The sequence below is a fragment of the Hemicordylus capensis genome, chromosome 14 (genome assembly GCF_027244095.1).
Source record: "Hemicordylus capensis ecotype Gifberg chromosome 14, rHemCap1.1.pri, whole genome shotgun sequence".
NCBI classification, from domain to species: Eukaryota; Metazoa; Chordata; class Lepidosauria; order Squamata; family Cordylidae; genus Hemicordylus; species Hemicordylus capensis.
The window spans coordinates 6,532,603-6,560,577 of NC_069670.1; the positions used below are offsets into that span (position 1 = coordinate 6,532,603).

Here is a 27,975-nt window from a genome sequence, read left to right on the forward strand (position 1 = left end):
CAGGGCGGTTCACACAGAGAAATAACAAATAAATAAGATAAACAAAATGGCTCCCTGTCCCCAAAGGGCTCACAATCTAAAAAGAAACACAAGATTGACACCAGCAACAGCCACTGGAGGGATGCTGTGCTGGGGATGGAGAGGGCCAGTTACTCTCCCCCTGCTAAATAAAGAGAATCACCATGTTAAAAAGTGCCTCTTTGCCAAGTTTGCAGGGATAACTTGATGCTTACCTCCCCAGCTATGAAATTTCGATTTTAGATTTCTTTTGCAGATGAGGCTCTGTATGACCTCAGTGCCACCATGCCGCCAGCTGTTAAAATCCCACCCAAGGGAGAAGAAAAGATAGTGGTCGATCAGCGAGCGGAAAGGCTATCTTGAAGTGAAGGGACGGCAAGACTGGCAGAACAACTTCTGGCCACTGGAGGGCAGGCTTTATGTAGAAAAAAGCAAGACAGTTGTGTTCGGATGCAACTTGGATTCCACTGCAGACGGGCAGCCAGAGAAGTGCTTTTAAGAAGTCACTCTTTTCCACCTCCAGGAAAGCCACTAATGCTTTATACAGCTGACAGGTATCAGCAAAAAAACCCACATTGTGTTCTAGGTACCTGGTGCAGGAACAACATAGGAAGCTGCCATATACTGAGTCAGACCATTGGTCTATCTAGCTCAGTATTGTCTTCATAGACTGGCAGCAGCTTCTCCAAGGTTGCCGACAGGAGTCTCTCTCAGCCCTATCTTGGAGATGCTGCCAGGGAGGGAACTTGGAACTTAGATGCTCTTCCCAGAGCGGCTCCATCCCCTGAGGGGAATCTCTTCCAGTGCTCACACTTCTAGTCTCCCATTCATATGCAACCAGGGCAGACCCTGCTTAGCTAAGGGGACAAGTCATACTTGTGACCACAAGACCAGCTCTCCTTTCGAAGAACCTGGTGCAGCTCAATTTATTACGTTTTTAATCTGGTAGCTCTGGATGTGTTGCTCACTTCTGCCCCCATGTCACAGACCACAAACCCATCTGGCAGATGGAGGGAGGACAAACCTCTAAAGCTTTTAAGCCACGGCAGCCAAATGGCATCTTTAAACCGGGAGAGGGAGAGACGGCAGATTAGCCTCCCAAGATGTTCGCTGGGGATGCTCATTTCAAGCCTGACAGCTCCTGCCGTGTGAAACAAACAAGGGAAAAGGCTTTCCAAAAAGCGCTATTTTATTGTAGAAAAATTAGACATTACAAAATAAGTACTGGACTTTATAGCATAGAGTGGAAGAAAAGGCCGACAGCATGTGGAACACTGTTGAAAGGTAACTTCTTTATGACAGCACCGAAAACCTGGAAGTAGAGATACTGGAGGAGGAAGGGAGGATGGTCAGGAAACCAGCCCAAGGAGATGTGGGTGTTCATGGCTGGGTCATGGCCAGAAGCCAAGGTCTGTAGGCAGGTCTCCTCAAGAGGAAGCCAGAAGTCACTGGCTGGTCCAGAAGACACTGAAGCCCCGGGGTTCTAGTCTAGCAAGCGAGAATTCTTCTACAAAACTTCAAAATGACAATTCAGAAGCCAAGTGTATAAATGAATTCAAACAGCAATTCTACTGTGTCAAGGCTGGATATAAAAAAATATATATATGTATATATAAAAAAAGGACAAGACCGATTTATTCATTCAGGTACACAAACCACGAGGCCCTCAGCCCCATGTCGTTCCTTGCGTTTGATCTTGAACAGCTCTGACTCCCACAAGTATTTCTTCTACAACTTTCTCTGCTGACGGGCAGGCCCGCGGGGGTCAAGAGACCTCCAAGGCCAGGTGACCCGAGAGGTCTCACGCTGAAGTCCGCCTTCAAAGCTGCCTTGGAGAACGAGAGGTTGCTTCTACACCAGCAAAGCTGCCAACAATTAGCCCCCTAGCCCCTCTTCTCAGGACTACTGCCCTTTCAGGATGCAAACTACCAATCCTGGACTCACTTAGATGCACGGAAGGAGATGCAACTTGTGTTTAAACCCAGATGTCTCTAAAGGCTTTAGAACAGAACAGAACAGCCCAGCTGGATCAGGCCCAAGGAAGCCCATCAAGTCCAGCATCCTGTTTTCCACAGAGGCCCACCAGATGCCTCTGGGAAGGCCACGGGCAAGAGGTGAGGGCACGCTCTCTCTCCCCTGCAACTGGTCTTGAGAAGCCTTGTGCCTCCGAGGCTGGAGGTGGCCTATAGCCAACAACGAGAAGCCATTGATAAACCTCTCCTCCATGACTGACAGGCAGCCTAGTGCGACCCCAGCCACCAAACAAAGTGGACAAGAGCCCAAGAAAATACAGCTAGGACAGCCTCTAGCCAAAGGCCATAGACTGCTTCTGCTGGCAGCGAGGTCAAAGAAAGGAATTACTTGGATTCAATCACACACATGGCGGATTGGGCAAGGGACTTACATCCCCATGAAACGTGGTGAAAATGGACTGCCCGCAGCGTCAACTTGTGGATGTCTTCCATTACTTCTGTTCGCCCCAGATAGCTCAGGAGATTTCAAGAGACGGCCAGCCCAGTGCACCTTAACGGCTGCCAAACGGAGGGAACACCGACAGAACATGCAACTGGAACCACCACCAGCCAAGGTCAGGCCATCGATGGCTCCCGGTGGCAGGGAGGTCAAAGAGAGAGGCATTGCTTTGGCGATTTAAATCGCCCCAATTATGGATGGAGAAGCAACCCCACAAAAAGGTAGGGGAAAGGACTGTCCACTGTTTGTGTCCATTCCTAGATGTGGGTGACACAGAACCTGGCGAAACCATCTTCCAAACCAGCACGCATGCCCTTTCACCTGCCGACAATGGTTCACACTGACTCATGCTGCATCAAACAGCAGTCTCAATTTGTATCCGCCTCCAACGAGAGAGGGGGGAAGCTTGTAAGCAGAGACAAAACATTCACAGGATTGTTTTAACTTTAAACAACCAAAGGGCAGCCTTCACCACCTCCTTGCACACCCTGTGGCTAGAGACAGCTGCTGACCCTGCAGCTCTTTTCTGTGCCGTCTTTTGCATCCTGGCAGCAAAGAAAGTTTCAAAGCGGACCACAGCCCTATCGACCCCACAGCACCTCCTTGCTAAGACACAGAGTTTTGTGCACTGGACATCGAGTTCCATCAATCCCTGTGAGGAAGATCTGGAAAGCCATCTTCCAAGACATTCAACAGAGTGGAATTAACAAATTAATAAAGGCCAAGCTATTCCCCCCTCACTAGACCCAAAGGGGTCCAAGATCTTTGTTCCAAGTGCAAGCTGAAGGGCGGGGGCTGATACCACCCTCTACCTTGCCTCCCCACAATGTTCTCGAGTGCAGTGTCAGAAAGGTAGGCTCAGGGATAGTCTGGTCTACAGAGATGGCTCCTGCTACTCTTTCAATGGTGAAATGTTTACAGCTGCCAACTGATCCCTAAGCTGCCCCACAGGGCTCGATTCAACGTGCAACAGGGGAGAAAAAGAAGAAGCCAGGCCCTGAGGATCCAAAGGAGGAGACACTCACATGGCACAAAGCTTGGCTTCTTCTGCTCCCCTGGAAACAACTACAATTGTGCTTCTGGATATGGCTTTCCGAGAAGTATATTCAACAGAATAAAGCCTGGTGCGGTTCCCCCCTTGGCCCTTTTAAACATCTAGTCAGTGCCACATATACCCTGTAGTTAGTGTTAATCTGGATTAGCAATCCACTTCTGGCCCTGGACTCCCAACCACTAGACGCCAGTTAAGAGTCCTCCTTTGACCGAGGAAGCTGAGCACACACCTGTGCAGGCAAAGGATGTGTTAGGAGGTAACTATGTCATCTTAAGCAACACTGAAACCATTTCCAGGCAATGCGAACCTAAGCAGGTAACTATAAGAATCAGGGATAATCAGGTACATAGCAAGCTGCCATATACTGAGTCAGACCCTTGGTCCACCTAGCTCAGTATTGTCTTCACAGACTGGCAGCGGCTTCTCCGAGGTTACAGACAGGAGTCTCTCCCAGCCCTCTCTTGGAGATGCTGCCAGGGAGGGAACTTGGACCCTTCTGCAGGTAAGGGCTCTTCCCAAAGTGTCTGCATCCCCTAAGGGGACTATATCTTACACTGCTCACGCCTGTAGTCTCCCATTCAAAGGGCAACCAGGGTGGACCCTGTTTAGCCAAGGGGACGATTCCTGCTCCCTACCATAAGACCATGGCCTCCCAGGTAGTTACCTCTTCTTCCTGATCTTTGACCTGACTTCATCCAAGCACTCAGACAGACAATTGTATAGCTACTGCCTAAGCAAGAAGCCTTTGCAAGTCCAAAATGCTACGTCAAGGGCACAGTCTGGAAGAAAATTCTGTACTCTGCACACCAGAAGATGAGGCAAGGTCACACACACACCGCAAACTGTGCACTCCTCACTGTGTGGTACACCTGAGTTTCTGGCTGGCTGCTGAGATTTCCCCTTTTAGGCCGAACTCTTCGTGTACTGCAACTTTCTCCTCTCCTGGGACAAATGAGTACTCCTGCCTCAGGCGCCTGTTTCAAGCACCTCCTTATATATACAGCTAGTATTGCTACTTAAGAGTCCTGCTCCTAGTTTCAGACGGCTTCTTTTTTTAAAAAAAGTGCATATATAAAAAGTTTGTATCCTAGCAATGTATGTGTTTGAGCCCAGGCTAGGAAGTTCCAAGGAGGCCCCTCTGGCTACACAACTCCCAACAGTCTCTTCAGCTGCATGCATTTGACCACGAGGTGGCTCCAGTTCTTGAGAGACCGGCAAATACTTGGTCTCTCTGCCAAAGCCGTTTCCCAAGACACACGACTCCGATCTGTGAGTGAGCTCATCAGCTACGCTGCAAGGACTGCATGCACTATCCATCCCAACGGTCTTTTTCCACAACTGGCTAATGCAAGCCACGGGAGCAGAGGAATCTATATTTTGCAGTTAGTGTGGTCTTCGCGGGGGGAAGAAGAATAATGGCGCTGGGATCCCAAAATGGCCGGAAGTGCCTCCTGGATCCAGGACTCTGGGAAGGAGCCAGGCCCCATGCTAACAAGGAAGTAGCTAAGTTTTGGCTGCAGTGGGCTTCCCTCTCTGACCTCATGTCCTGTTGCAAGACCTAGGAGGACTCTGCCTAGGAATCCTGGACACCTTGAGGTGGTGCGTCTGGCAAAGGACAACACAACGTTTGCGTCAGTTACCGAGCACCTGAGAAGCAGCCTTCTTAGCGACCCACAAATCACAAGATGGGCTCCAGAGTCACGAGAACTCCACGAAGCACCTCAGCAGCCACTAGTGGGTGTCACACTACAAGCACGAGATAAGACCCAACCCAGCCCATCATTCATCTGGGCGACTTCTGTGGCTTTAGGTATCTTCAAGCCATGTCTTGGCTTTGCGAATTTTGCAGACAGTCCCCTGGCAGAACAAGGTGCCACAAACCCCACGGCATTCCCCAACTAAATCAAAATCCTAAAATGTTGGGGGAGATTGGAGACGAGTGTTTTTAAGTGCTGTGCTTTTCAGGTGAGTGGGGAGGGGGCAGGATCATAGCAAACCATGCACATGGCAAAAATACCTTTGCTCGACCTGTGGTTCTGTATTGCAACCATGGGATTCTCCTGGAAATGCTACATTGCCACTTAATACTGCCAATGGTACAGGACTTGGATAGAATCAAGGTCCACGTAAGCATTAGTCTAGTTAACACTGAAAGTAACACTGAAAGGCTACACTGAAAATGTGCTCTAGTAAGTCATAAAAAATTCTCAAGTATATATAGAGAGAGATAATAGAGCAGATCCAAGTATAAAATCTATACAGAAATTTTTAACAAATGTTTCTAAAAAAATGTGCAAACGGGCCACCATTTTTCAAAAGGAGGAATCTGTGCACACGCAAGCAACACAGGTCAGATTAGAGCCGAAATGAAAATCTGAACACATTCAGAACCCGGGAAAAGGTCAACATTTAGCTTACAAAACGTCCACGTTGCTTTCGGTAGGAGGATACTTAAATCGTAAAACTGCGGTTTTTTTTTAAAAAGGCAAAGGCAAGGCTATTTGCGTGCCAAAGTCAACCCTTCACAAGTAGATTTGGACAGAACCTCCAAAACCTGACAGGGGGTGGGAATTTAAGAAAATCTGGAAGCCAATGGGGAGAATTGGGTTTCCTGCCCCCTTTCAATTTTCAGCTCCCCATCAGATCCCTTTGAGCAGGGGAGTCGAGAGGAAAGGGAGGGGAGGAGAGAGGGGACAGAGGCGCCCGCCGGACTGCTCTCTCGGGGGCGCCTAACAGTTGGACGAGTGCAGGGTCCCCAGCTGGCCAGCTGCCAACATCAGGATGTCTTTCTTCTCCTTGTGGAAGCGCAGCTCCTTCCCAGCCAGCCGGGCTTCGTCCAGCTCCCGCTCGGTGGAGGCCAGCTCCCTGGAAAGGGCCCCGGGGATATTTTGCTCCCGGTTGACCCAGTCCATCGCCATCTGGTTCCTGATGTCATCATCCAGAGCACGGTGGGAGTAATGAGCCAGCACCTCCTGCAAGGGAGAGACGGGCCAGCGAGTGTTGGGATGAGGAAACGAGGGCCTCCCAACCAACGGCGGCTCAGTGAAACCCAGCCCCTCGTTTGGCATACAGGAGGGTTCACTCCCGGGCAGCATCTCCAAGTCGGGCTGGGGAAGAACCCGGCCCGAAACCTTGGAGAGCTGCTGCCAGTCAGTGCAGACAATCCTGAGCTGGATGGACCCAGGGTCTGACTCAGTATGTGTGCGCATGTGGAGCCAGCATGGTGTACTGGCTGGAGTATTGGGACTAGAACGGGGGAGACCCGAGTTCCAATCCCCATTCAGCCATGATACTAAGCCAGTCACTTCTCTCTCAGCCTAACCTACTTCACAGGGTTGTTGTGAAAGAGAAACTTAAGTATGTAGTACACCACTCAGGGCTCCTTGGAGGAAGAGCGGGATATAAATGTAATCATCATAACAACAATCACCACCACCACCTACCATGATGGCGGTGGCCCATCGGGGCCACAGAAATCACCATCAGCCAATTACAAAAAGCAGCTTTACTGGGAACAGCCTCTATTCTGCGACGATATCTATAACAACTGACAATAAAATTCTGGCATCCCAGGTCCTTGGGAAGGACTCAATGTCTGGATCAAACCAACCAGTCAATCACACCTGTCTGACTGTGTGAACAAGAAATAACAACAATAAGTATATGGCAGCATCCCGTTCCTAGGGTTTAAGGGACAGGGCCACAGCTCAGTGGTAGCACATCTGCACAGCATGCCGGAGGGGCCAGATTTATTTTTTATTTTTTACATTTCACATCCTGCTCTTCCTCCAAGGAGCCCAGAGCGATGTACTACATCCTTGAGTTTCCCTTTCACAACAACCCTGTGAAGTAGGAGAGAGAAGGGGCTGGCCCAGAGTCACCCAGCTAGTCTCCTGGCTGAATGGGGACTGGAACTCGGGTCTCCCCGGTCCTAGCCCGGCGCTCTAGCCACAACACCACACTGGCTCCTTGGCCCAGATTCCACCCCGGCAGCATCTCCAGGCAGGTAGCCCTGGCCCGCTGCTGCCAGACAGTGTGGAGAATATCCAGCTGGAGGGACCAAGGGTCTGGCTTGACTCTGAAGCAGCTACACCCCTGCTGCTTGGCGGGGGGGGGTATGTGTGTGTCCTTTTCGCCAGCAACACACACCCAGGCCTGGACGGGCAGGACCCCTCCCTCCGGCTCGGCTTACCTGTCGCGAGCACTGCCGCTCCCGCATGGCCTTGAGGCTGCCGTTCCAGTGCAGCAGCTGGAAGACGGTCATCAGCTCCTGCCAGAGGAAAGCAGCTGGGCTTGAACGCTCTTTCAGCAGTGACGGAAACAGGGGTGGGGTGCGGGCGAGGCTCACGAGTCCAGAAAAGCTGCCCGTCCCCACCACTCCCAGGTCGGGCAAACCCGGGGATGCCGGGCGGCGAACGTCAGGAACCCACGTCCGCCCGACATCGCCGAGCCAGCTGCCAACGCCGGTTATGGCTCTTGGGCTGAGGAGGGGAGCAGACATTCCCTGCCTGATATTTCTGGCTTCACACGTGACGGCAAACAGTGGTGCAGTGGCAACGGGCCTGGCAGCGGCCAGCGAGCCCTCCATACGTATTTGCGGCCGTGACCGGTGAAGCCACCCACGGAGAAGAAAACGCCACCAACGCCCACTGACAGGCAAAATGCCTTTTAGGGAGAGTAACTGCCTTCTGACACAGGGGTGCTCAAACGTGGGTCCCCGGATGCGGGACTTCAACGCCCATAAACGGCCTTTGGCCACTGCGGCTGGGAATGATGGGAGCTGGAGTCCATTGACATCCGGGGCCCATGTCTGAGAACCCCTGACCGAAGAGAAAAAGCCGCCAGCCCAGGCTCACCCGGGGATGCCTGGCGTGTGGCTTCCGGTGGCCTGATCCAACTTTTCCAGGCTGGAGCAGCTCCGAGGCGGCATCTAGGAGCGAAAGGGGCTGTATGTATGGAGTGGGGCTCAGTGGCCACCCAGCCCTCCAGGAGCCAGAGATCAGAACTCTCCACCAGTGTTCTCTCCCCCCCCCCCCAATCTGTGTACGGAATGAGTTTTGTTCTGGCAGTATCAAGGCAGTGTGTGCACATGTGCATTCAGAGTGGGGCCTTCCCGATTCAACCTGAGCGGGATCTAAAATGAGCGGAGCGGACATCAACAACCGTGTGAGCGCGCACGCACGTGCCTTAGAGGGAACACCGCTCTCAGCCCATCTAAGCGTGTTTTTGTCATGGTGGCTTGGATGTGAGGCCAGCCTCTCCCTCACTGTTTATATGTTCGGAGTCAGTGCTGTACGTCACACAAATGGGCTCCATATACCTCGTTGAAAAGGAAGCAATCTACTATTGAGGAATCAAGGGACAATAAACTGCCTTCTATTCAAAGGAATTGGCAAAGGCCCATAGAAATCTCAAAGCGTAAATAGTCGAGTTTGCTGGTACTGGTTAAGTGTGACTTTTTTCGCCTCAGTTTTACATGTGTATGATTTTATAGTCCTAATTCTGTGCTCTAGAATTTACAGCGAAAGGGGGGCTTTAATACATTGGGATAAAAGTGACAGGAACTTTGAAGGTATTTTTATATAACTGGTATGGATATAGTGACTGTTAATTCCCCAGACAGGATCCCTGACTATTAATTCTTGCTAATCCTAGCCTATATTGTGACAACTGTGGTTATAAGCAAGAAAGATGGTATGATTTATAAAAAACCTGCTGAGGTCCAACCCTAATATCACATGTGTTGCAAATTTGGGGGGATGAGTTAACTGCAGTACCATGGCAGAATACTCATACTGCAATTAACTCTGAGCCCCTGATAAAGGAGTCTCTTCTGAATTTTTCTGGCACTCTGAGGAAGTGTTTACTTTCCTAGTTGTGGTGGGGTGCCTGCCTTGCCCTGCTCTGTTGGCAGAACGGCTCGCCAGCTGTCTGTCTCTGAAGATATCCGCAATCATGAGGCCACGGATGAGAATCCCAGCTTTTATTGGGGCTTTTTGGGCACCTGAAGGGGCTCGAAAATCCCCAGTGTTGTTCCAGGCATTTGAGAGAAGGCACATTTGTCGGAGAGCCCGACAGAAAAACTCGCACCTCCTGTGGCTTGGGGATAACCAGATACCTGCAGACGGATTTGAAGGAGAATCAGGCTCAGGATGACTCCCGGGGCTGTGCCATCTCATGTGCCTGTGCTCCTGTGGCACAGAGAAGCTGTTCAGTCACCCCGAGGCGAGCCACAGCAACGCTGAAGCACATGCCCAAAGCGGCCCCATAAACCCCTCTCAGGCAGCCCCATAAAACAAGCAGCGGAGGGAACACCCAGGCAAGGGAGCCCCTTTGGATAAACAGACCGGTTAATATAAACCGTGCTCTGCCAAGCTATCGAGTGGTCACTGCTCGTGGGAGACACATCACAGGAGACGTCCGCACCAGGGACGCCTGCCCACCGAGAGTCCCCTCACAAAGCGCTGGCGGTACGAGCCGAGGTGCCTGCGTTGGGGAAGCGGCCTGGCTCCGTTCCAGCCTGCAGCAGTGGAGCTGTGGGGCCTGCTTCTCCCCCCACCCCGCACCAAATTCCTCTCTCCTCAGGAGGCTGCCAGCTTCTACCGCCGGAGAGTTCCTCCGGCACCACCCGATAAGAAGCAGCTGGCACACTTCCATCAGTGCAGCTTGAGGCTCCGTCGCCGAAGCACGCCTGCTCTCGAGGAGACCGGCGCAGAACAGAACGAGAGGCCACCCAAATGACCAACAGCCAGGGCTCTGGAAGCCTCCTGCCAGCACTCGATCCTAAATGAGACCCATGTCTCTCCTCCCCAAAGCAAACCAGAGAGCGAGGCAGGCAACCGTGGCCCTTCCGCTGTTGTTGAATGTATTGTGGCCAGGGGTGATGGGAGTTGTAGTTCAACAGCAGCTAGAGAGCCAAAGTTGCCTACCTTGATACAGAACATACATCCCTCAATTTCTCTTTCTCTCTCACACACACACGCTGTTGACTTCTAGATTGCCAGAACCCCGCAAGATCTCTCTCCATCTCATGGCTGTTTGAATTCAACAAACCACGAGTCTTAATTCCGCAAGCAGCCAATTTGAGAGGATCCCCTCTTCGGAAGCGAAGATGCCGAGCTGTAAGAACATCGGACCCTCTGCTAGTCAGCATCTCGCGGCCAAAGTGGAAGAACCACGCTGCGCTTAGAGACAGCTTGCTTCCCCCGCTCTGCTGTGCAGTTTGTCCCAGGCCAGTTTTCACCCAGCAAAACGATGATGCCATGGACGCTGCAGGCTCTGTTAGCAGGGCTGAAATGCTGAACCAAAGGAGGAAGAATACCTGGAACTCCAACATTGACTTCCCTTTGTTGGACTCCAACATGAAGCGGAAAGCACCGATTCCTGTGCTTGGGTTATCTGCTTCTTCTCGGTTACCCTGGGAAGATGAACATTGAAGGAGATCAGAACAAGCAGAGTCTGTCTCATTTCACAGGTGTGTGCTGCTAAACCCATGAGAGGATTCCACAGGATTTAGCTTCAAGGAACATAGGAAGATGCCATCTACTGAGCCAGACCATTGGTCTATCTAGCTCAGTATTGTCTTCACCGACTGGCAGCGGCTTCTCCAAGGTTGTAAGCAGGAATCTCTCTCAGCCCTATCTTGGCGAAGCCAGGGAGGGAACTTGGAACCTTCTGCTCTTCCCAGAGTGGCTCCATCCCCTGAGGGGAAGATCTTGCAGTGCTCACATGTGTTCTCCTATTCATATGCAACCAAGGCGGACCCTGCTTAGCTAAGGGGACAAGTCATGCTTGCTACCACCAGACCGGCTCTCTTCAGTAACTGCAAAATGTTTATGGGTATGGGTATTGTGCTTTCCTCACATTGCTTCAGCAAAATCACAGTCCCACCTTCACAGCTGGGGTGGTCGGTACCATCCCCAGCTGTTTTTGGACTAAAACTCCCATAACCCCCAGCCACAGTGACCAATAGCCAAGATTACGGGAGTTGTAGGCCAGCATCTGCAGGAGGGCCAAGGTTGAGCAGCCCTGAGGAATGAAGGCTTATTGTCATTTTTGACAACGTCCACACCCCGAGAGATGGGAAACAGGTGATAGCCTTTCGGGACTCTCAGCTTTCAGTGTGTTCTCATGCTTTGAATGACTACTGGGCCCACAGTGGCCGAAAGTGCAGTGGCATTTTAAAAGCCTTTAACACTGAAAAAGCGACTGTGAAATTCTGTCGATTCTGTCAGAGGCATGGAAATGAAAACGGGCAGGGGTGTCCTCTAAAGATCACTCCGTGGAGAGAGGACAACCATTTGTTCACTGTTACTCTAAGCTGTTGCTCTGAGCAAAGTGACTGCAATTTTACCCTAATTGTTCGGGGCTCTGGATAAACAAGGGGCCGTAACACAGAGAAGGTTAAGTGCAGGTGTGACCCCTGCTCACTGGGCCAAGAGGCACTTTTAACGTGGTGATTCTCTTTACTGAGCAGGGGGAGAGCAACTGGCCCTATCCGTCCCCAGCACAGCATCCCTCCAGTGACTGTCGCTGGTGTCTGTCTTACATTTCTTTTTAGATTGTGAGCCCTTTGGGGACAGGGGAGCCATCTAGTTTATTTATTACTTCTCTATGTAAACCGCTTTGGGAACTTTTGTTGAAAAGCGGTCTATAAATATTTGTTGCTGCTGTTGCAACAATACAATCACTCATTTTCCATTTCTAAGGGTAGACATTGCCAAGTGGCCCAAACTGGGGAGCCTGCGGTGGAGGCGGGGGGTGGGGGGATAGCTTTGCGTGCTGAAGGTTCCGGGTTCAATCCCTGGCAGCATCTCTAGGTCGGGCTGGGAAGAGACTCCTGCCTGAAGTGCTGCTGCCAGTCAGTGTAGACAATGCTGAGCTAGATGGACCAAGGGTCTGACTCGGTATAAGGCAGCTTCCTAGGTCTCTATGACAGAATATTTTAAATCAATAATCAGTAGCCAAGGCTTGCAGAGTTTGTCCAATCTGCTTTTCGTAGGCTCCAGAAGCATAGCAAGCTTGCAACACTTCACGCCTTCCCACAAAGGGGGTCCTGAAAGCCTCAAGAGCAAATTAACAGAAACGCAAGGGGGTGGGGCTTGAGCTCTGTGCCCTGAAGGACACAAGGGAGCGAGGCGACAAGGCGGGAGGTTGACAGTTTGCTTTCATGGCATTCCCGGAGTAGCTAGAAACCCTTGCGTAAGGACTTCCAGATGCAAATAGTTTCTCTAGCCACAGATTCAGAAGGCTTTCCAATAATTCTGTCGCCAGCAATTTCAGTCTTGGAGCCCTCAGAAATACTTACGTTGAAAGATGCCAATGCCTCCGAGACGCTCTTCTCAATAAACTCGTCTGTGATTCTCCGGGATGGGTGTTCGTTGAAGACAGAATTCATCAGTGCGATTTTCGCTGCACTCCTCCTTGCTTCAGCTTTCGTTGGACAAAACTGAGGGAGGAAGGGGGGTGGGGGAGACAGGCCTCAGAACAGAAATTAGACGGCCAAGATCCATTAGATCCCATATACTCTCAAGTTATCCCCACACTGTAAACCAAGCATTGCTTAATTGCTGTTCTCAGACATCCTGAAGTCATCAGGGATAGGTTTTTAAAGCTGAGCAACTGCAGCCAATCTAGAATGCCAGGATTTCATAAAGTCAGCACCCCTTACTCGGAGAAGAAAATGCCACTGCTGGAATTGTAAACCAGGTCGATGAGCTTAAAACCAAGATGGAACCACCTTATTCTAGACACTTGACACTGCTCTCCAAGCGGCTAGGTGCTTCAGAACCTGGGGCGCTTCTGGGAAAGGCTTCAAACCCCCAAACGGGTGCTCACTTCAGCCATAAGCAACGGCTGCTTTCGATTCTAAGGCAGGGCAACGCTGGCCAGTTATTGCTGAACTACATCATTCCCAGCCACAACTGGTGGTGTCTGGGGATGATGGAAGTTGTAGCTCAACAAATGCTGGGGAGTCAAGGTTTAAGCAATACTGCAACAGGCTTTTATCCTTTCGATGAAAGGAATGACAGCTATTAAGCAAAGCTTCTGATCGCGAATGCCTGTCTAGCTGATCTAGAACCAACTGGGGCTAAGCCAGTGGGAGAGAAGAGGGAGGAACTCTCACGACTGGCAGGAATCTGTATTGGAAGTACTGTTTTGACTTAAAATTTTATTTATATATATATATATATATATATATATATATATATATATATATATATATTTATTTATTTATTTATTTTTACTGGAATGAAAAATGGGTACTTAATTCATCCATTATATATATGTGTGTGTGTGTGTGTGTGTGTGTTTTATAGAGCGAGCTACAGATACGAGTTTGCTTGCTTGTTTTGTGGATTTGTGTGTGCAAAATAAAGTCATTCTTTGCAAGAATGAAGAGAGCTGGTCTTGTGGTAGGCAAGCATGAACTGTCCCCTTTGCTAAGCAGGGTCATTTACCTCCAGAAATGGGCACAGCAGAAGCTGATAAAAAGGGCTCCTGGCCACTGCCTCAACCTGAGAGACCAGAGAGAGTTTTGGATCCAGGAGCACTCACAAGCGACGGACCTGTTCTTTCAGGGGGAGTGTCACCCCATCCAGGATCCAGTTTTATCACTTCAATTGACTTAACACAATTAAAGGGTTTTTTCATCAAGTCCACCACAGAGATCTATAAGAAGATTAAGACAGAAAGTAGTCCAAATGTCTAACCAAGGCATTCTGACCTGAAAGCTGCCAAAGCAGCTCCCTCCAGGCAAAGTGACGTAGCAGACATAAGGAGGGCTGTTGGACGGGACCATTTCGTAAACCACCAGGGCGCCATTCTTCAGATCCGCTCCACGCGATTGCTTCATCTGCCAGAATTCCTGAAGAGCTTCGACAACATTGACTGAAAAACAGAGAGAAGGGTGTGTGAGAGACAGTTATTGACAATAAGAGATCCCAAAGCAAAATCAAGGAGAATACAATCTTCAATGTTTACTTTCTGTATGTATTTTTCTTCTTCTAAAGAGATAAAAAATAAATTGGTAAAGGTTCAACCAGCAGGTAACAGATTCCACTCCAAACAGCCAGCAGCCCAATCTAGAGTTTCAGATGCCCTGGACCCTTAAGGAATGAGGGGAAACCAAGGGAAGCTCGAAACTGACTATTACTGGATGCCATTTTCAGTCCTTTCAACTCAATGCCTCACTAACAGTCACGCTCTTGATATTTTAAAACAAAGATATTACCACTCCTTATGAATCATGGAAATTCAGCCGATGGGATGCTCTGCCACAAGATGTGGTGACAGCCAACAGCCTGGATGGCTTTAACAGGGGTTTAGATAAATTCATGGAATTCAAGTCTATCAATGGTGACTAGTCCGAGGGCTTTAGGCTACCTCCAGCCTCCAAGGCAAGATGCCTCTAAATACCAGATGCAGGCAAGCAACAGCAGGAGAGAGGGCTTGCCCTCACCTCTTGCCTGTGGGCTTCCCAGAGGCATCTGGTGGGCCACTGTGGGAAACAGGATGCTGGACTAACTGGGCTTCGGGCCTGATCCAGTAGGGCTGTTATGTTCTTATCATACAATAAAAATGATTACAGAGCATCCCACAGCAGCCTCACTGTCCCGCTCTTCCATAAATCAGGCAGCACATGTCAGTGTTTTAAAATGCCTCCACGCTCAATTTGAGATGGGAGATTCTGAGTGTTTTTATAGTAACATATCAAACTGTGTGCAAGAGAAACAGAGAGAGGATTCAAAATCATGTTGGCAACATTTTCTAGCACATTTCACTGGGATAGCAAGTTACCAAAGTAACATCCTCACTAGTCATGCTGTGTGCAGGGGGGGGTGCATTTGCTGATCCCCCTTCCCCCCCCCCGGAAGTAAGTCCCCCAGGGCCACACATCCCTCAGGGAACCTAGTTCTGGGTGGCATGGCACACTTCTGGGGGCACCGGTGGAAATCACACACACCCAGATGTGCAGTGAAAATCTGCATTACTGAACGTCGTGGAGGCCCTTTATGTGCTGCACCTCTGCACGGTTAGTGAAGATGTCAGACAATGTTTAACAGGGTTTTACTGGTCAGAACCAAGACACGCCTGAGGAACGTTCACTCCTAATTACTGTGCTTCCAGAAGAGAAGTCGTTCCTGCATTTAAAATATGGAATATTTTATCATGTCAGACGGTAGCAAGCAATTAAATATCTGAAAGGGGCTCAAGAGAGTGACAAGCCAGGAGAACATTCTGACTTTTGAGATCATGCTGTCCTTCCAGTGCAAGGATGGGAGAAGGTGTTTCTGCCTTAAGGTTGACTGTCGTGCACAAGAACACGGCAGGCAGCACACTGCCTTGAGTGGCTGCCAGCTCCTAGAAGAAGCAAGTTTCCCTGCTTCTCAACTTGCCTGGAAGGGGGAAACATTTGCATTGCGGAGAGGAGGCCTCTCCATTGCGCGGGAGAGGGCTGTGGGTTGAGGCATTCACTCAGCACCAGGGCTGGAGACTAGCAGCACCTTGGATGAAACCCTCTTTTGCCCCAGGGGTTGATTAAGCCACTGCTTCTCTCTCTAGCCAGAGACAGGCAATGGAGCCAGCGTGTTTACAAAAGCAGCAAGACCTCCCTGGAGATTACACAGAAAGGCTAGGTGGGCAGCAAAATCAGGATGTGTGAAGGCGGGAAGGAAGGGATACCTGGGGGGAGCCAGCACATTTGCAAAGGTTCATTTGTTGACATTTTTATATCCCACGCACGCTCCCCCCAAGGGGCCACCCAGGCGGCCACTTTCAAAGCAATCCAGTAACACACACAAACAGCCTGAACGCAATATAGAAAAGCCAATATTTCTAGGAGCAGACAGACAGTACTCCAACTGTAAGCCAAAGGAGTGGTGGAAGGGGCCAGCGTGGTGTAGTGGTTAGAGTGCTGGACTAGGACGAGACCCGAGTTCTAATCCCCATTCAGCCATGAGACTTGCTGGGTGACTCTGTGCCAGTCACTTCTCTCTCAGCCTCACCTACTTCACAGGGCTGTTGTGAAATAGAAACCTAAGTATGTAGTACACCGCTCTGGGCTCCTTGGAGGGAGAGGGATATCAATGTAAAAATAAATAAAATATAAATAAATAAAAAAAACTGTGCTCGACAGGGCAGTGGAATGCCGTCTGAGCCGGGCAAGCTTCGTGGGACCACGTTCCAAAGCTGGGATGCCACAACAAAGGATGCCGCCTCCCTCATTAGACCCATCAACTAAGCCTCTGTTAGAGGCAGAACGTGGGACGGGGCCTCCACCAAAGACCCAATCAAGCCGGCAGAATAATGCAGGCCTTCAGAGTCCCCTAGTCACGTACATGCACAGCAGGGCTTTGGAGAGAATGATCAGCACTCAGAACTGGGCCGAGAAACCAGCCATCAGCCAATCGAGCTGGTTCCACAGGAGAGTAAGGCAGCAGGATTCTTTTTTAAAAGCCCCCGTCATGACTCTGCTACATCTTGCCCCAGCTGAAGTGTCCCCACACATTTCAAAAGTAGCCCCACGCAAAGCGTGTTGCAATGATCCAGCCGGGCTGTGACCAGAGCCTGGGTGGCAGTGGCTAGACCGGCCTTCTCCAGCTGGCAATGCGGGACTCCTCTGTGCAAAAGTACTCCTGGCTGCAGCCACTCCCCGGGCAGGCTGGAGCAACGCTGAGCCCAGGAGCATCCCCAAGCGGCAAAGCGGTTCTTTCCAGGAGCAACGCCATCCCAACCAGGCTGTGCACCTAATCCCGGATCAGCTCTCCTAAGAATAGCACTTATAGTCTTGTCTGGATTAGGTCTCAGCTTCTTTGCTCACTCTCCGTCTGACACTGGATCAAGGCGGCCACTGCTGCCTACCCAGAGTTTGATATTTGGGGTGGGGGGGGAGAGAGAGGAAGCGCCAGATGTCATCAGCAAAGGGGTGGCACCCAGCTCCCACCTTTCAGACCACCTCGCTCAGCAGTTTCATGTAAATGCTGAGCGACATGGGACACTGAGCCCTACAGAACCCCACAAGCCAACAGTTCAGTGGGGTCAAACAGTAGTCACCCAATACCTCCTCCTGAGGCTGACCCTCCAGGTAGAACAGAAGAACTGCAAAACTGCACGCACACCCCTGCCCCATCCCAGGGAGGCAGCCCAGAAGCCTACTGTGGTCAATGATACTGAAAGCTGCTACGAGAGGCATCTACCAATCCACTGGCCAGCTTGCCAATGGCAAGTGCCCCCAGCACCACACAGATCTCCGCCCCAGAGGTCTCCTTTCCGCTGCCATTTTCAAGAAGGTAAGGAACGGCAGGAATCCTTTCTGCGCAGTCAGAGAGGGCTCTCACTGTTTCTTGTCCTCTCTGTCTCCCAGTGCAAATGACAGAAGGTCCGCTTCTCTCCTACCCCGCTGCCTCTGTGCCAGAAACGGATCGGAGGGAAGAGAGGGGATTGATGGCGACCACAAACAATGGCTGCCTAGTGAGCCAAGACTAAATCTGCGAATCCCGGGCTCTGAGGTCCAGCAGAACCAACCAACAGGGAGGCAGCCCCCTGGATGTGGATTATCCCTCTTTGGGCTTGATGAGAGATCCTGGGTGATCAAGGCTGTCTCCATTCTAACGTCAGGGTGAAGATAACCCAAATATAACCTGTATCATCCAGAAATACCTGGACTGTTTTTGTGAAAGCCCACAGGACTGTAAATCAGGGCTTGTCAAACACCTGGTGCCAGAGAATCATGGTGCCTAGAAATATAAATATGGTGCCTTGACTAGGCTATTCAGAGATAAGAGTTAGTCAAAATATTTACAATAGAAACAGCCTGGGATGAATAAAGATTTACTTATAAAGAGGATGAAGAAAAGCCCATTTACACACACACACACAGAGCGCTCATCACAAACGCCAGCAATTTTGTCAAGTGTTCATTGGCTTCTAGGTTTGGGGGCTGGCTCCTAGATCCAAAGAAAGTTTGTCAAGACCTGCAAGTACATCATTAGGGTAGAGGCAGGCATCACATCACTTCTGGGGAATGGGACCACAGCTCAGGGTGGAGTATCTGTTTTGCATGCAGATGGTCCCAGGTTCAGGCAGGGCTGGGAAAAGATTCCTCCCTGAAACCTCTTCCAGCCAGTATAGACACTACTGAGCTAGATGGACTTGGTCTAAGGCAGCTTCCTATATTCCTCGAAGACAGAGCTCTCATAACTATACACATTTCCAGCACAAGGGGTAAGACTCTGAAACATCTCCACTGCATTTTATCAACCAGATGAAGACACAACATTTTAGCTATAGGTCTTGCTGAAACAGTTACAGCCGGATTCCGAGGCGGTCTATTAATGGAGAGTCTCTAGTTTGGATTTTTTTCATGTTTGGGGTTTCCTTTGCGTACGCAGACGCACCAGCTATAAAGCAAGACTCACAGGGAAACACAGAAAGTCTATGCGGTTCTTCAGTCATGCTATATGGTGCACCAATGAATGCATGGAATTCAAATATGGGCAAGCAGAGCTTCTTTGAATTAATGGAAAACATGCATGTTTCAACCCAGATGGAGACGAGGCCCAGTTCAGCCTAGTGCTGCAGCAGTTTCTCAAACCAGCACAATCACACACAGATGTGTTAACCCACCAAAGTATACAGCTGATGGGAAAAATGCACTCAGGACAAGTTTGCTAGTTCATCTAAGAGTACACGTATATGTACCTTTACACTGAATCTCCTAGGCCTTATGTTCTAGTCAACATGCTCAGGATGAGGCTGCACAACCCAGAAAGTGGCCAAGACCACAGAAGGCGTAAATCGTCCTATCAGGCATCTTTAAGGGGCTAATAGGGCTTTCTCCCAATTCTGGAATTCTGTTCTATGGGAGACCATCACCACCACCCCACCCCCAGTGTTCCTTGTAAGTGGGAATCCCAGATATTGACTACAACTCCCATAGTTCCCAGCCAAAGTCCATCGCAGCTGGGGATGCTGGGAGTTCTAGTCAACAACATGTGGGAACCCCTGTTACTGGGTCTACTCCCCCCACAAACTCTGAGCATCTTTTGAAAGCACTGTTACGACCTACCCATTTGGACTGACCTTTGGGATGCAGGTTTAAGTCAAGAAAGGGAGATTAAATCAGGGATTCTCAAACTTGGTCCTTAGAGGTTGTTGGACTACATCTCCCATCTCCCACAGCCACAATGGATGATGGGAGTTGTAGAACACCAACATCTGGAAACCCCCGTTAAACTACAACTCCCATCACCCACAGTCATAATGGTGAAGGCCACTGTGGCTGTGGATGATGGGAGTTGTAGTCCAACATTTTCCAGGGACCCAAGTTTAAGAAGTCCTGGACTAGATTGTGGACTGAACCAAGCCCACAAATGGGTCACACCAGTTTCCCTCTATCTGTTTAGATTTTTCCATGAAAACAGAGCTCTTTTTGCCAACTTGAGTTGGTTTTTAGGATGCTTGAAACCAGCCAAGAGGGCACTCTGAAGCCACAGCAGGGGGACAGCAGCACTATTCTCAGCCCAGCTCCAGACGAGGTTCGCCCACTGCACGCCACTCCCTTTGTATTGCAAAACACGGTGTTTCTAAAAAGAGCACATGGTCACAGGGCATCAATATGCTGGGCAACCCGGTTCCTGAACTGAAAGTACTACATCCAAAGAAGACAGAAAGACAGCACCAGTGGCCTGAGCAAAAACGCGATTATTTGGGCTGGTAAAAACAGAGGAAGAGCTCTATATGCCTATGCCATTGACCATCTCTATTTTTCAAGAGGGGGCCATTTGGGCAAAAAACTTTCAGCGTGGGAGCCATTTCCCCCTATGCGGAACTCTGCAGACTACTGCGATTTTCTCAGGGCTCAAGGAGCCCCTGAAGAGAGCCGGAGCCCCTCCCTCAAGAGCACTGGGAGGAAAGCATGGGGAAGGGTGGCAATTCCCAACACTCGGGGCATGACTTCAAGGCGGCTCTGCTTCCCTTAAAGAAGTCTCCTGGCATTGGGCAGAGTGCAGCACTGCAGAGTGGAACCTAGGAAGCTGCCTCCTACTGAGTCAGACCCTTGGTCCGTCTAGCTCAGTATCGTCTGCACAAACTGGCAGCGGCTTCTCCAAGGTGGCAGGCAGGAGTCTCTCTCAGCCCTATATGGAGGTGCTGCCAGGGAGGGAACTTGGACCCTTCAGCATGCCAGTGCTTTTCTCAGAGTGGCCCCATTCCCTAAGGGGAATATCTTCCAGTGCTCACAAATGTAGTATCCCATCCAAATGCAAACCTGGGCAGACTCTGCTTAGCAAAGGGGACCAACCACACCTGCTGCCACAAGACCAGCTCTCCACATTCCACTGGGAATGTTCCTCTCCACACAGTCTCAGGCAACCATGCAGAGTATTCCGCTTTGGCCGAAGCTTCACACAGTCCCAACGAACAATTAGTCATAGAGCCACACTTAGGGTTGATGAGAACCACCACTGCCCCCCCCCCCGGCCCTCACAGTGAAGATTACTTAAGAAAAACAAACATCCATTTGACCTTTTAATGTCATATTCGGAGCATCACTTCTAACAGTAACGTGTTTGCGCTGAAACATCAATGCAATTCTATTCCTATGATTAAGAGCATGTTTAAGAGAATTTTGCATTGCACACATCAGTATGTAAAGTGACAAATATACAGAAGACAAACTTCAAGCTATGGAATTCTAGGAATCCACTTAGCTCATGAGCAAAGAAGATTCTCGCACCAGTGCTTTTTTCATTTTCTGGCATTAGGAGTTTGCTGTGACTTGTGGCCTCTTGAAAGGAAGGGACTGTGCGTAGGCTGTATAGCCTCTCTCTAAGAGCAACCTGTTGTGTTGGATTTTAAATATAGGCAGTCTGGAGGTTCTGATCTAAAAGGAGAACGGAAAAACAGCGCCCATGGTCCAAGTAAAAATAAAATGATTATTTTGGCTAGAAACGTTTCAGAAAGGGAGCAAACACGGCTAAGATGTCCAGGTTTCCATGAAGAGCTGGCCAAATGTGACCTCAAAATACACAAACACTGCATACGAGATAAAAAGTATAATAAAGAACAACTTTCAAGACTCCTTACTGACCTCTACAGCCCTGTGGGAAAGCAATGTTGTCCAGAGCATTGTGGATCAGAAGCTGGCTTCAGTATTTAATGAAAGCATTTAGGGAGGGGAGCTGGTCTTGTAACAAGCATGAATTGTCCCCTTTGCTAAGCAGGGTCTGCCTTGGTTTGCATTTGAATGGGTGACTACATGTGAGCACTGTAAGGTATTCCCTTTAGGGCAGGGATGGGGCCGTAGCTCAGTGGTAGAGCATCTGCTTTAAATGCAGGAGGCCCAGGTTCAATCCCTGGCAGCATCTCCAAGTAGGCCTGGGAAAGACTCCAGCCTGAAATCCTGGAGAGCTGCTGCCAGTCTGTGCAGACAATAGTGAGCTAGATGGACCAAGGGTCTGACTCGGTAGAAGGCAGCTCCCTAGGTTCCACTCCCTCAGAGTAGTTTCACAGGGATGTCCTTCATGATCTTCTGGGTCTCAGGATCCTACGGAATATTCCATGCCTGGAACAGGGATGGCAATAACTGCTTGGCTTTGCCCCCCAGTGCCCAACTCCTTCCTAGGCATCCCTCCACACCAGTCGCTGTAAAGGCACAAGCCACCCCCCCACCCCCTACTTGTGGCTGAGAAGGGGACTGGCAACAGCAGCAGTTCTATGGGGCCGTAACCCAGTGGCAGAGCATCTGCCATGCATGCTGAGAGTGTCCCAGTCTCAATCCCTGCTGGCATCTCCAGGGAACATCTGTTACACTGAGTCAGACCCTTGGTCCATCTCGCTCAGTATTGTCTACAATGACTGGCAGCAGCTCTCCAGGTTACAGGCAGGAGTCTCTCCCAGCCCTATCTTGGAGATGCCCAGGAGCGAACCTGGGTCCTTCTGCTCTTTCACTGAACCGAAGCCTCATCCCCTAAGCAGAATAGCAGACCCCACTCACATGGAGTCTCCCATCCAAATGCAAACCAAGGTGGGCCCTGCTTGGCAAGCATGACTTGTATCCTTTGCCACCACAAGACGGGCTCTCCCAGGTAGGACTTGGAAAGACTGCTGCCTGAGACCTTGGACAGCAGCTGCCTGCCAGCGTAGACCATACTGAGCTAGATGGACCCCGGTTTTGACATCGTTTCCTAGGTTCGTTAGAAACACGGCACCACCGTGCCAGAATTATGAGAAAACATGAAGGCTTTTCTTGCACGGAGCAGCAAAAGACAAATTCTCTTTCAAGAAACGAAGAGCAGCAACAGCAGCATCTCACGTCTACATTTCCGATCCAAGGCTACAGATCTGTGCAGCCAGAGACCACTTGGCTGTTATTTCTCTCCATTGTTTATGGTCTTGGAGCACAACCTCGGGTCCCTTGGTTGTGTATGACAGCACATCTGACTTGCATATAAATAGGGAAAAATAAAATGATTCCACATGGCCTCAAAGGCTTCCAGAATCAGCAAAGAAGCAGCGTCACAGATAGCCTGCCAAGCATGTCCCACGCAGGATGCACAAGGCGGAGTCTACAGGATCTGTCTGTCTCCATAGCTGGGCAGCAGACCCTCCAAATAATCACAATCCACACACCCCACCCCACCCCGGCCATCTGGAGAGGGAGAAAATATTCCCCACTTTTGTCAAATCTCATATTTTAACTGCTTTCCTCAGCCTCTACACATTTCTTAGGACAACCAAGTGGGTCTTGGAGATGACCCAAGTGTTAAGCTCCCACAATTTGGGAACTTCAATGAAACTGAACAAGGAGGAGGAGGAGGAGGAGGAGGAGGAGAAGGAGAAGGAGAAGGAGAAGGAGAAGGGGTGTTTCAGGCTGCACAGAAAAAGCACCTCTAGAGCAGACAGTCAAGAAGTTGGTCCCTTTTATGAAAGCATAAACAGGGATAAAGGGCGGCTACATTCTGGGAAGAGAGCTGGAAGGGCAAAGAGAGGAGGGGGAGAGTCCCATGGTTTATAGAAGCCTTTGTGAAGGATGAAAGACCCTTTTCTCCCACACTAGCTGAAGCATCGAGATTTCACACAGGCACCCTAGAGGGGAGCCAAAGTATCAGAGCAGCAGCCTCCCACAGAAACAATGGTTGCTATGGGGCTTAACCGGCATATTTTGAGACTGGAAGTTTAAAGGGAAAAACTGATGGGATCCATCCTGGCTTGGAGAGAAAGGCAGGAACATGAGTGCTAATAACATTCTCAACTCAGAAGGCAGAAACTCCCACCCACTATCAATCTGAAAGCTTAGCAGAGGAGGGGAGGGCAGAGAGGAGAGGGCCTTGACAGAAAGACTGGTACACCAAATCTCTTCCCAGCAGTACGGGAGCACAGGTTTTACCTCCCCAAGCTACCAGACTTGGGACCAGCACCCCCAGAACTTCCCCAGTCACCACAGAGGAGCCCTCCCTTGTGAAATGCACACAGCTTTGCTCGGAGCACTTGTCCGAGGAAGCGACCTTATACAGAGTCTGACCCTTGGTCCATCTAGCTCAGTATTGTTTGCAGTGACTGGCAGCAGCTCTCCAGAGGCAGACACCTCTCCCAGGCTTACAGGGAAATGCTGCCAGGGACTGAACTTGGGACCTTCTGCATGCAAGCAGGCAGGTGCTCTTCTACGGAGCTATGGCCCCATCCCCTCAGGGGAATATCTGACAGTGCGCACACATGGAGTCTCCCATTCAAATGCAAACCAAGACAGACCCTGCTTAGCAAAGGGATGTAACAATTCATGCTCGCTACCACAAGACCAGCTCTTCTCCCCATTGCACAGAAGGAGCAGCCCTCTCCTGTCAGTTGTGTGGCTCCGCTTCCAAGACAAAAATGGACTTGGTTCCCCACACTTCTTCTCCCTAAAGACACTGGGTGGACTTATCAGAGCAGGAATTTTCTCACCAAATCCCTCTGGGGGAACCTCCTGATTTCCCATCAAAACGCTCAGGCTGGCCAAAGAGATTTGGTGGGAAATCAAGAAGTCCTCCACAAATTAACAGGGGGACACAACCCCTGAGGAATTCTCCGCAAGGCAGAGAAACTTCTGCAAGGGCACTTCCAGTGGATAGAATTAAAATTATTCTATTTCTGCCTTGCAGGAGTCCCCTTCAACCATCCAGACTTTTACCAGCCTGGACAAGACGTCTTTTTCCTGGCTAATTGCCAAAAGAGGAGGATGAAGATGGTGGGGGCGGGGGGAGGGAGGGAAATGTGTGGGGAGTTCACATTAATGTGGTTTCCCTTCTTTTTAGAATATGTTTTTTAAGACAACCTTTTGCACATGCATGTTCCATCCTTGCCCAGATTCTAAACACAAGCCCCACTACCTCCTACCAGAAACGAAAGACCTTCTGCACATACTTCAAGGCATCGGCTTTAGCCCGATATCGGCTTTAAAAGCACCTTGCCCGAATGAAAAGACCCTGGCTCAGCCTCCGAGACTGTGCTGCACAGGACAGGAGGCACACTGCACATGCCCACAGTCACTGCCCTTGTTCTTTAAAAAGCTTATCGTCAGAAGAGGAGAGGCTCTGCACACGCTCAGGCACTCTGCACCTCCTCAGGGGCTCTCTGCGCACTGTCCGGAGCGCTTCACCCTGACATACAAAACCGTCTTCAGAGGCAGGACTGCATTGGAAGAGTTACCCACCTCATTTCACTCAACTCCCCCCCACCCCATCAATCCTGATGACCCATGTTTTCCATTTTTCTCCCCTGCAAAGTATCTTTCCCCATCCCCTAAAACATTTAAGTGAGGAGCTGCTCCGCACGCTTTGCCTCTGCCTGCACTTCTGTTTGAAGGCTCTCTTCCACCACTTTCAAGTGGTGATTCTCTTTCTTGAGCAACTGGCCATATCCATCCCCAGCACAGCATCCCTCCAGTGGCGGTTGTTGGCACCTGTTTTATGTTCCAGGTGCCCCATTCATCGGAGGTGAGGTAAGTGGTGACTGTGGGGAGTGCCTTTTTCGTTGTTCTCCACACACCCACCCCCATTTGTGGGGCTCCGTCCCTAAAGGAGGCCCCGCCCCCCCCCCCCAGCATCTGCCTCACTATCCTACCAAGGCCAGCAACGGCCTTTTGACTCTGCAGGCTTCTTTATGTCGCAACTGTGCCACTGTTTTAACTTCCACTTGAAACATTGTTGCAAAGTTTTTATATTTTTATCAGTTACTTTTTAAGTATACAAATATCAACACAAAGAAAAATAAATATTAGAAGTCACTCAGGGCTCAAAGACCCATTCGCATTGGATATCCTCTTTGTTTTGCACTGGGGAAAGGCCCTCTGGAGGTGCTCAGTCCTTTTTTAAAAAAGCCACATATTACCACCAAGGAAAAACACTGCATATTCTCAAAGGTACTCTTTGCAATCCTACTTTTACATGTGCCTGCTGTTCCATATATACTTGGGGCCCTGACTTTTTAAAAAGCTATTGATTACCAGAGGCAAAGACACTCTGCACATACCCAAAGTCTTGTTGGTCTCCTTACATTCCCTTTGTTCAGGGGGTCTGGGGCACACAGACACTGCCTTTTTAACAAGGTTCCAGAAACACCAATTTTTAAAAAAAGCTATCCATTGTCAGAAGTGAAAGGCACTCTGCACATGCCCCAAGGCTTGCCAGTAAGCCACTCGGCACTGCACATGACAGACTGCCTTTCAACAAGGCTATGCATTGCCCTAGAAAACACACTCTGCACATGCCCCAAGGCTTGCCGGAAAAGCACTCTGCACACGATGATAGACTGCCTTTCAACAAGGCTCCGCATTGCTCAAAGGAATGTACTCTGCACACACCCCAAAGCACTTTGCTGTCTTGAATCCCACTCTGTGCTGACTTCAAAGAAGAAAAAGAAAAGAAACCTATCAATTGCCAGAGGGGGAAAAGCATTCCACACATGCCTCAAGGCTTGTCGGAGAGGCATTCTGCACGTGGCCAGAGATTGCCTTTCAACCACAGAGAACACCATCCGCACATGCCCCGAGAGGGGAGGGGGTGTCTTGCCACTCTGCACGTGGCCAGAGCCTGCCTTTCGAGAGACCCTCTCTGCACATGCCCCGAGGGGGTCCTGCCACTCAGACACTCTGCACGTGGCCAGAGACTGCCTTCCAACCCGAGAGAGAAGCAGGCAACAACCCTCTCTGCACATGCCCCGAGCGGGGGTGTCCTGCCACTCAGGCACTCTGCACATGCCCCATGTGCGGGGGGTGGGGGTGTCCCGCCGCCCCTCCCCGCCCCCCGCGTCCTCCTCACCTCGGCCGTATCCCTGCGTGTGTTTGGCGAAGCTCCGCACCACGGCCTCCACGGCCTCCCTCAGCACGGCCGGCGGGCCGGTCCCGCTGGCCGCCGCCGCCGCCGCCACTCCCGGGAGACTGGAGCCGCAGCCCGGCAGCAGCAGCAGCTGCGGGGGGAGCGGCGGCGGCGGGGGCAGCGCGGGAGGCGGCGGCGGCGGCGGCGGCCCCAGCGTGAGCGGCCCCCCCAGGCCCAGCCCGAGGGGCGGCGGCGGCGGCGGGGGGGGCGGCGGCGGGGGAGCCGAGGTGGTGGCCGCAGCCGAGGAGGAGGAGGAGGCGGCGGCGGCCCCCGCCGTCACTCCCGGGCGCAGCGAGCGCAGCGTGCCCCCGACGCCCGGCTGCAGCCGCTGGACGCGCAGCGACTCCATCATCATCGCGGCGGCGGCGGCGGCGGCCCGTCGAGGAGCAGCCCCGGCGAGGAGGGAGGCGGACTAGACTGGAACCGCGGCCCCGCCCCCTCCTCATGCCCGAGTGTCAGTCACCGGCGCGGGGCGGGAGCTCAGCTGGGCCAGCCGGCCAATGGGGGGCCCCGCCCCGAGCGGGGGGGCGGGTTCTCCACGCCCTCTCACCAATTGCCCTCGCGGCCGCCGCGGGAGGGGGAGGCGGGAGCTCAGCTGGGAGCTCAGCCAATGGCGGGCCCCACCTCGAGCGGGGGGCGAGCCCTCTTGGCCCTCGCACCAATGGCATTCTCGGCAGCCTCAGGGGCGGGGCGGGGCGCCGCCTTTTATTTTTATTCGAGTATCTCTCTACCGCCTCAAACTTTCACGCCTCAGGGGTCGTTGAGCATAAACCCGACGCAATAAATACAGAATGATAATAAAGCAGCTCAACCCTAAAACAGGGCTTCCCAAACTGCTCCCCGATCCGCAGGCGTGGCCGAACTCCCACTCCACAAGCCTCTGGGGATGGCGAGAGCTGTGGTCCAAAATACCCCGCTCCCATCTTCTGGAGCTGGACCTCTCCTTTTGCCTAAGCCAATGGGGTAGGTGGCTATGGGGGAGTGGGCGGGCGCTTCTGGGTTCACATCCAATCCCCGTCCCGGATGTCTCGAGGGAGGCGTGGGAGAGGCTGCGCCCGCGCTCTGGAAAGAACCAAT

General features: G+C 51.1%; 1 protein-coding gene and 1 non-coding gene across 3 annotated transcripts; one reads left to right on the plus strand and one right to left on the minus strand.

The window, feature by feature from the left end:
- Window positions 1-1,186: 1,186 nt before the first annotated feature.
- On the minus strand, window positions 1,187-27,354 carry LIX1L (limb and CNS expressed 1 like). 2 transcript variants are annotated; one of them, XM_053278792.1, is made up of 6 exons: window positions 26,842-27,351; window positions 14,271-14,434; window positions 12,852-12,992; window positions 10,866-10,961; window positions 7,737-7,814; window positions 1,187-6,516 (listed from the first exon to the last, which is right to left on the minus strand). In XM_053278792.1, the coding sequence occupies exons 1-6, from the start codon at window positions 27,251-27,253 to the stop codon at window positions 6,274-6,276; spliced, it is 1,134 nt and encodes a 377-aa protein (XP_053134767.1). In that variant the 5' UTR covers window positions 27,254-27,351; the 3' UTR covers window positions 1,187-6,273. The 2 variants fall into 2 exon arrangements, with proteins under 2 accessions (XP_053134767.1, XP_053134768.1); XM_053278793.1 differs by lacking the exons at window positions 1,187-6,516; window positions 7,737-7,814 and adding an exon at window positions 8,562-9,662 and having other exon boundaries at window positions 26,842-27,354.
- TRNAL-UAA (transfer RNA leucine (anticodon UAA)) lies at window positions 21,842-21,912 on the plus strand. Its single transcript has one exon. It is a non-coding gene; the product is annotated as a tRNA-Leu (tRNA).
- Window positions 27,355-27,975: the final 621 nt, after the last annotated feature.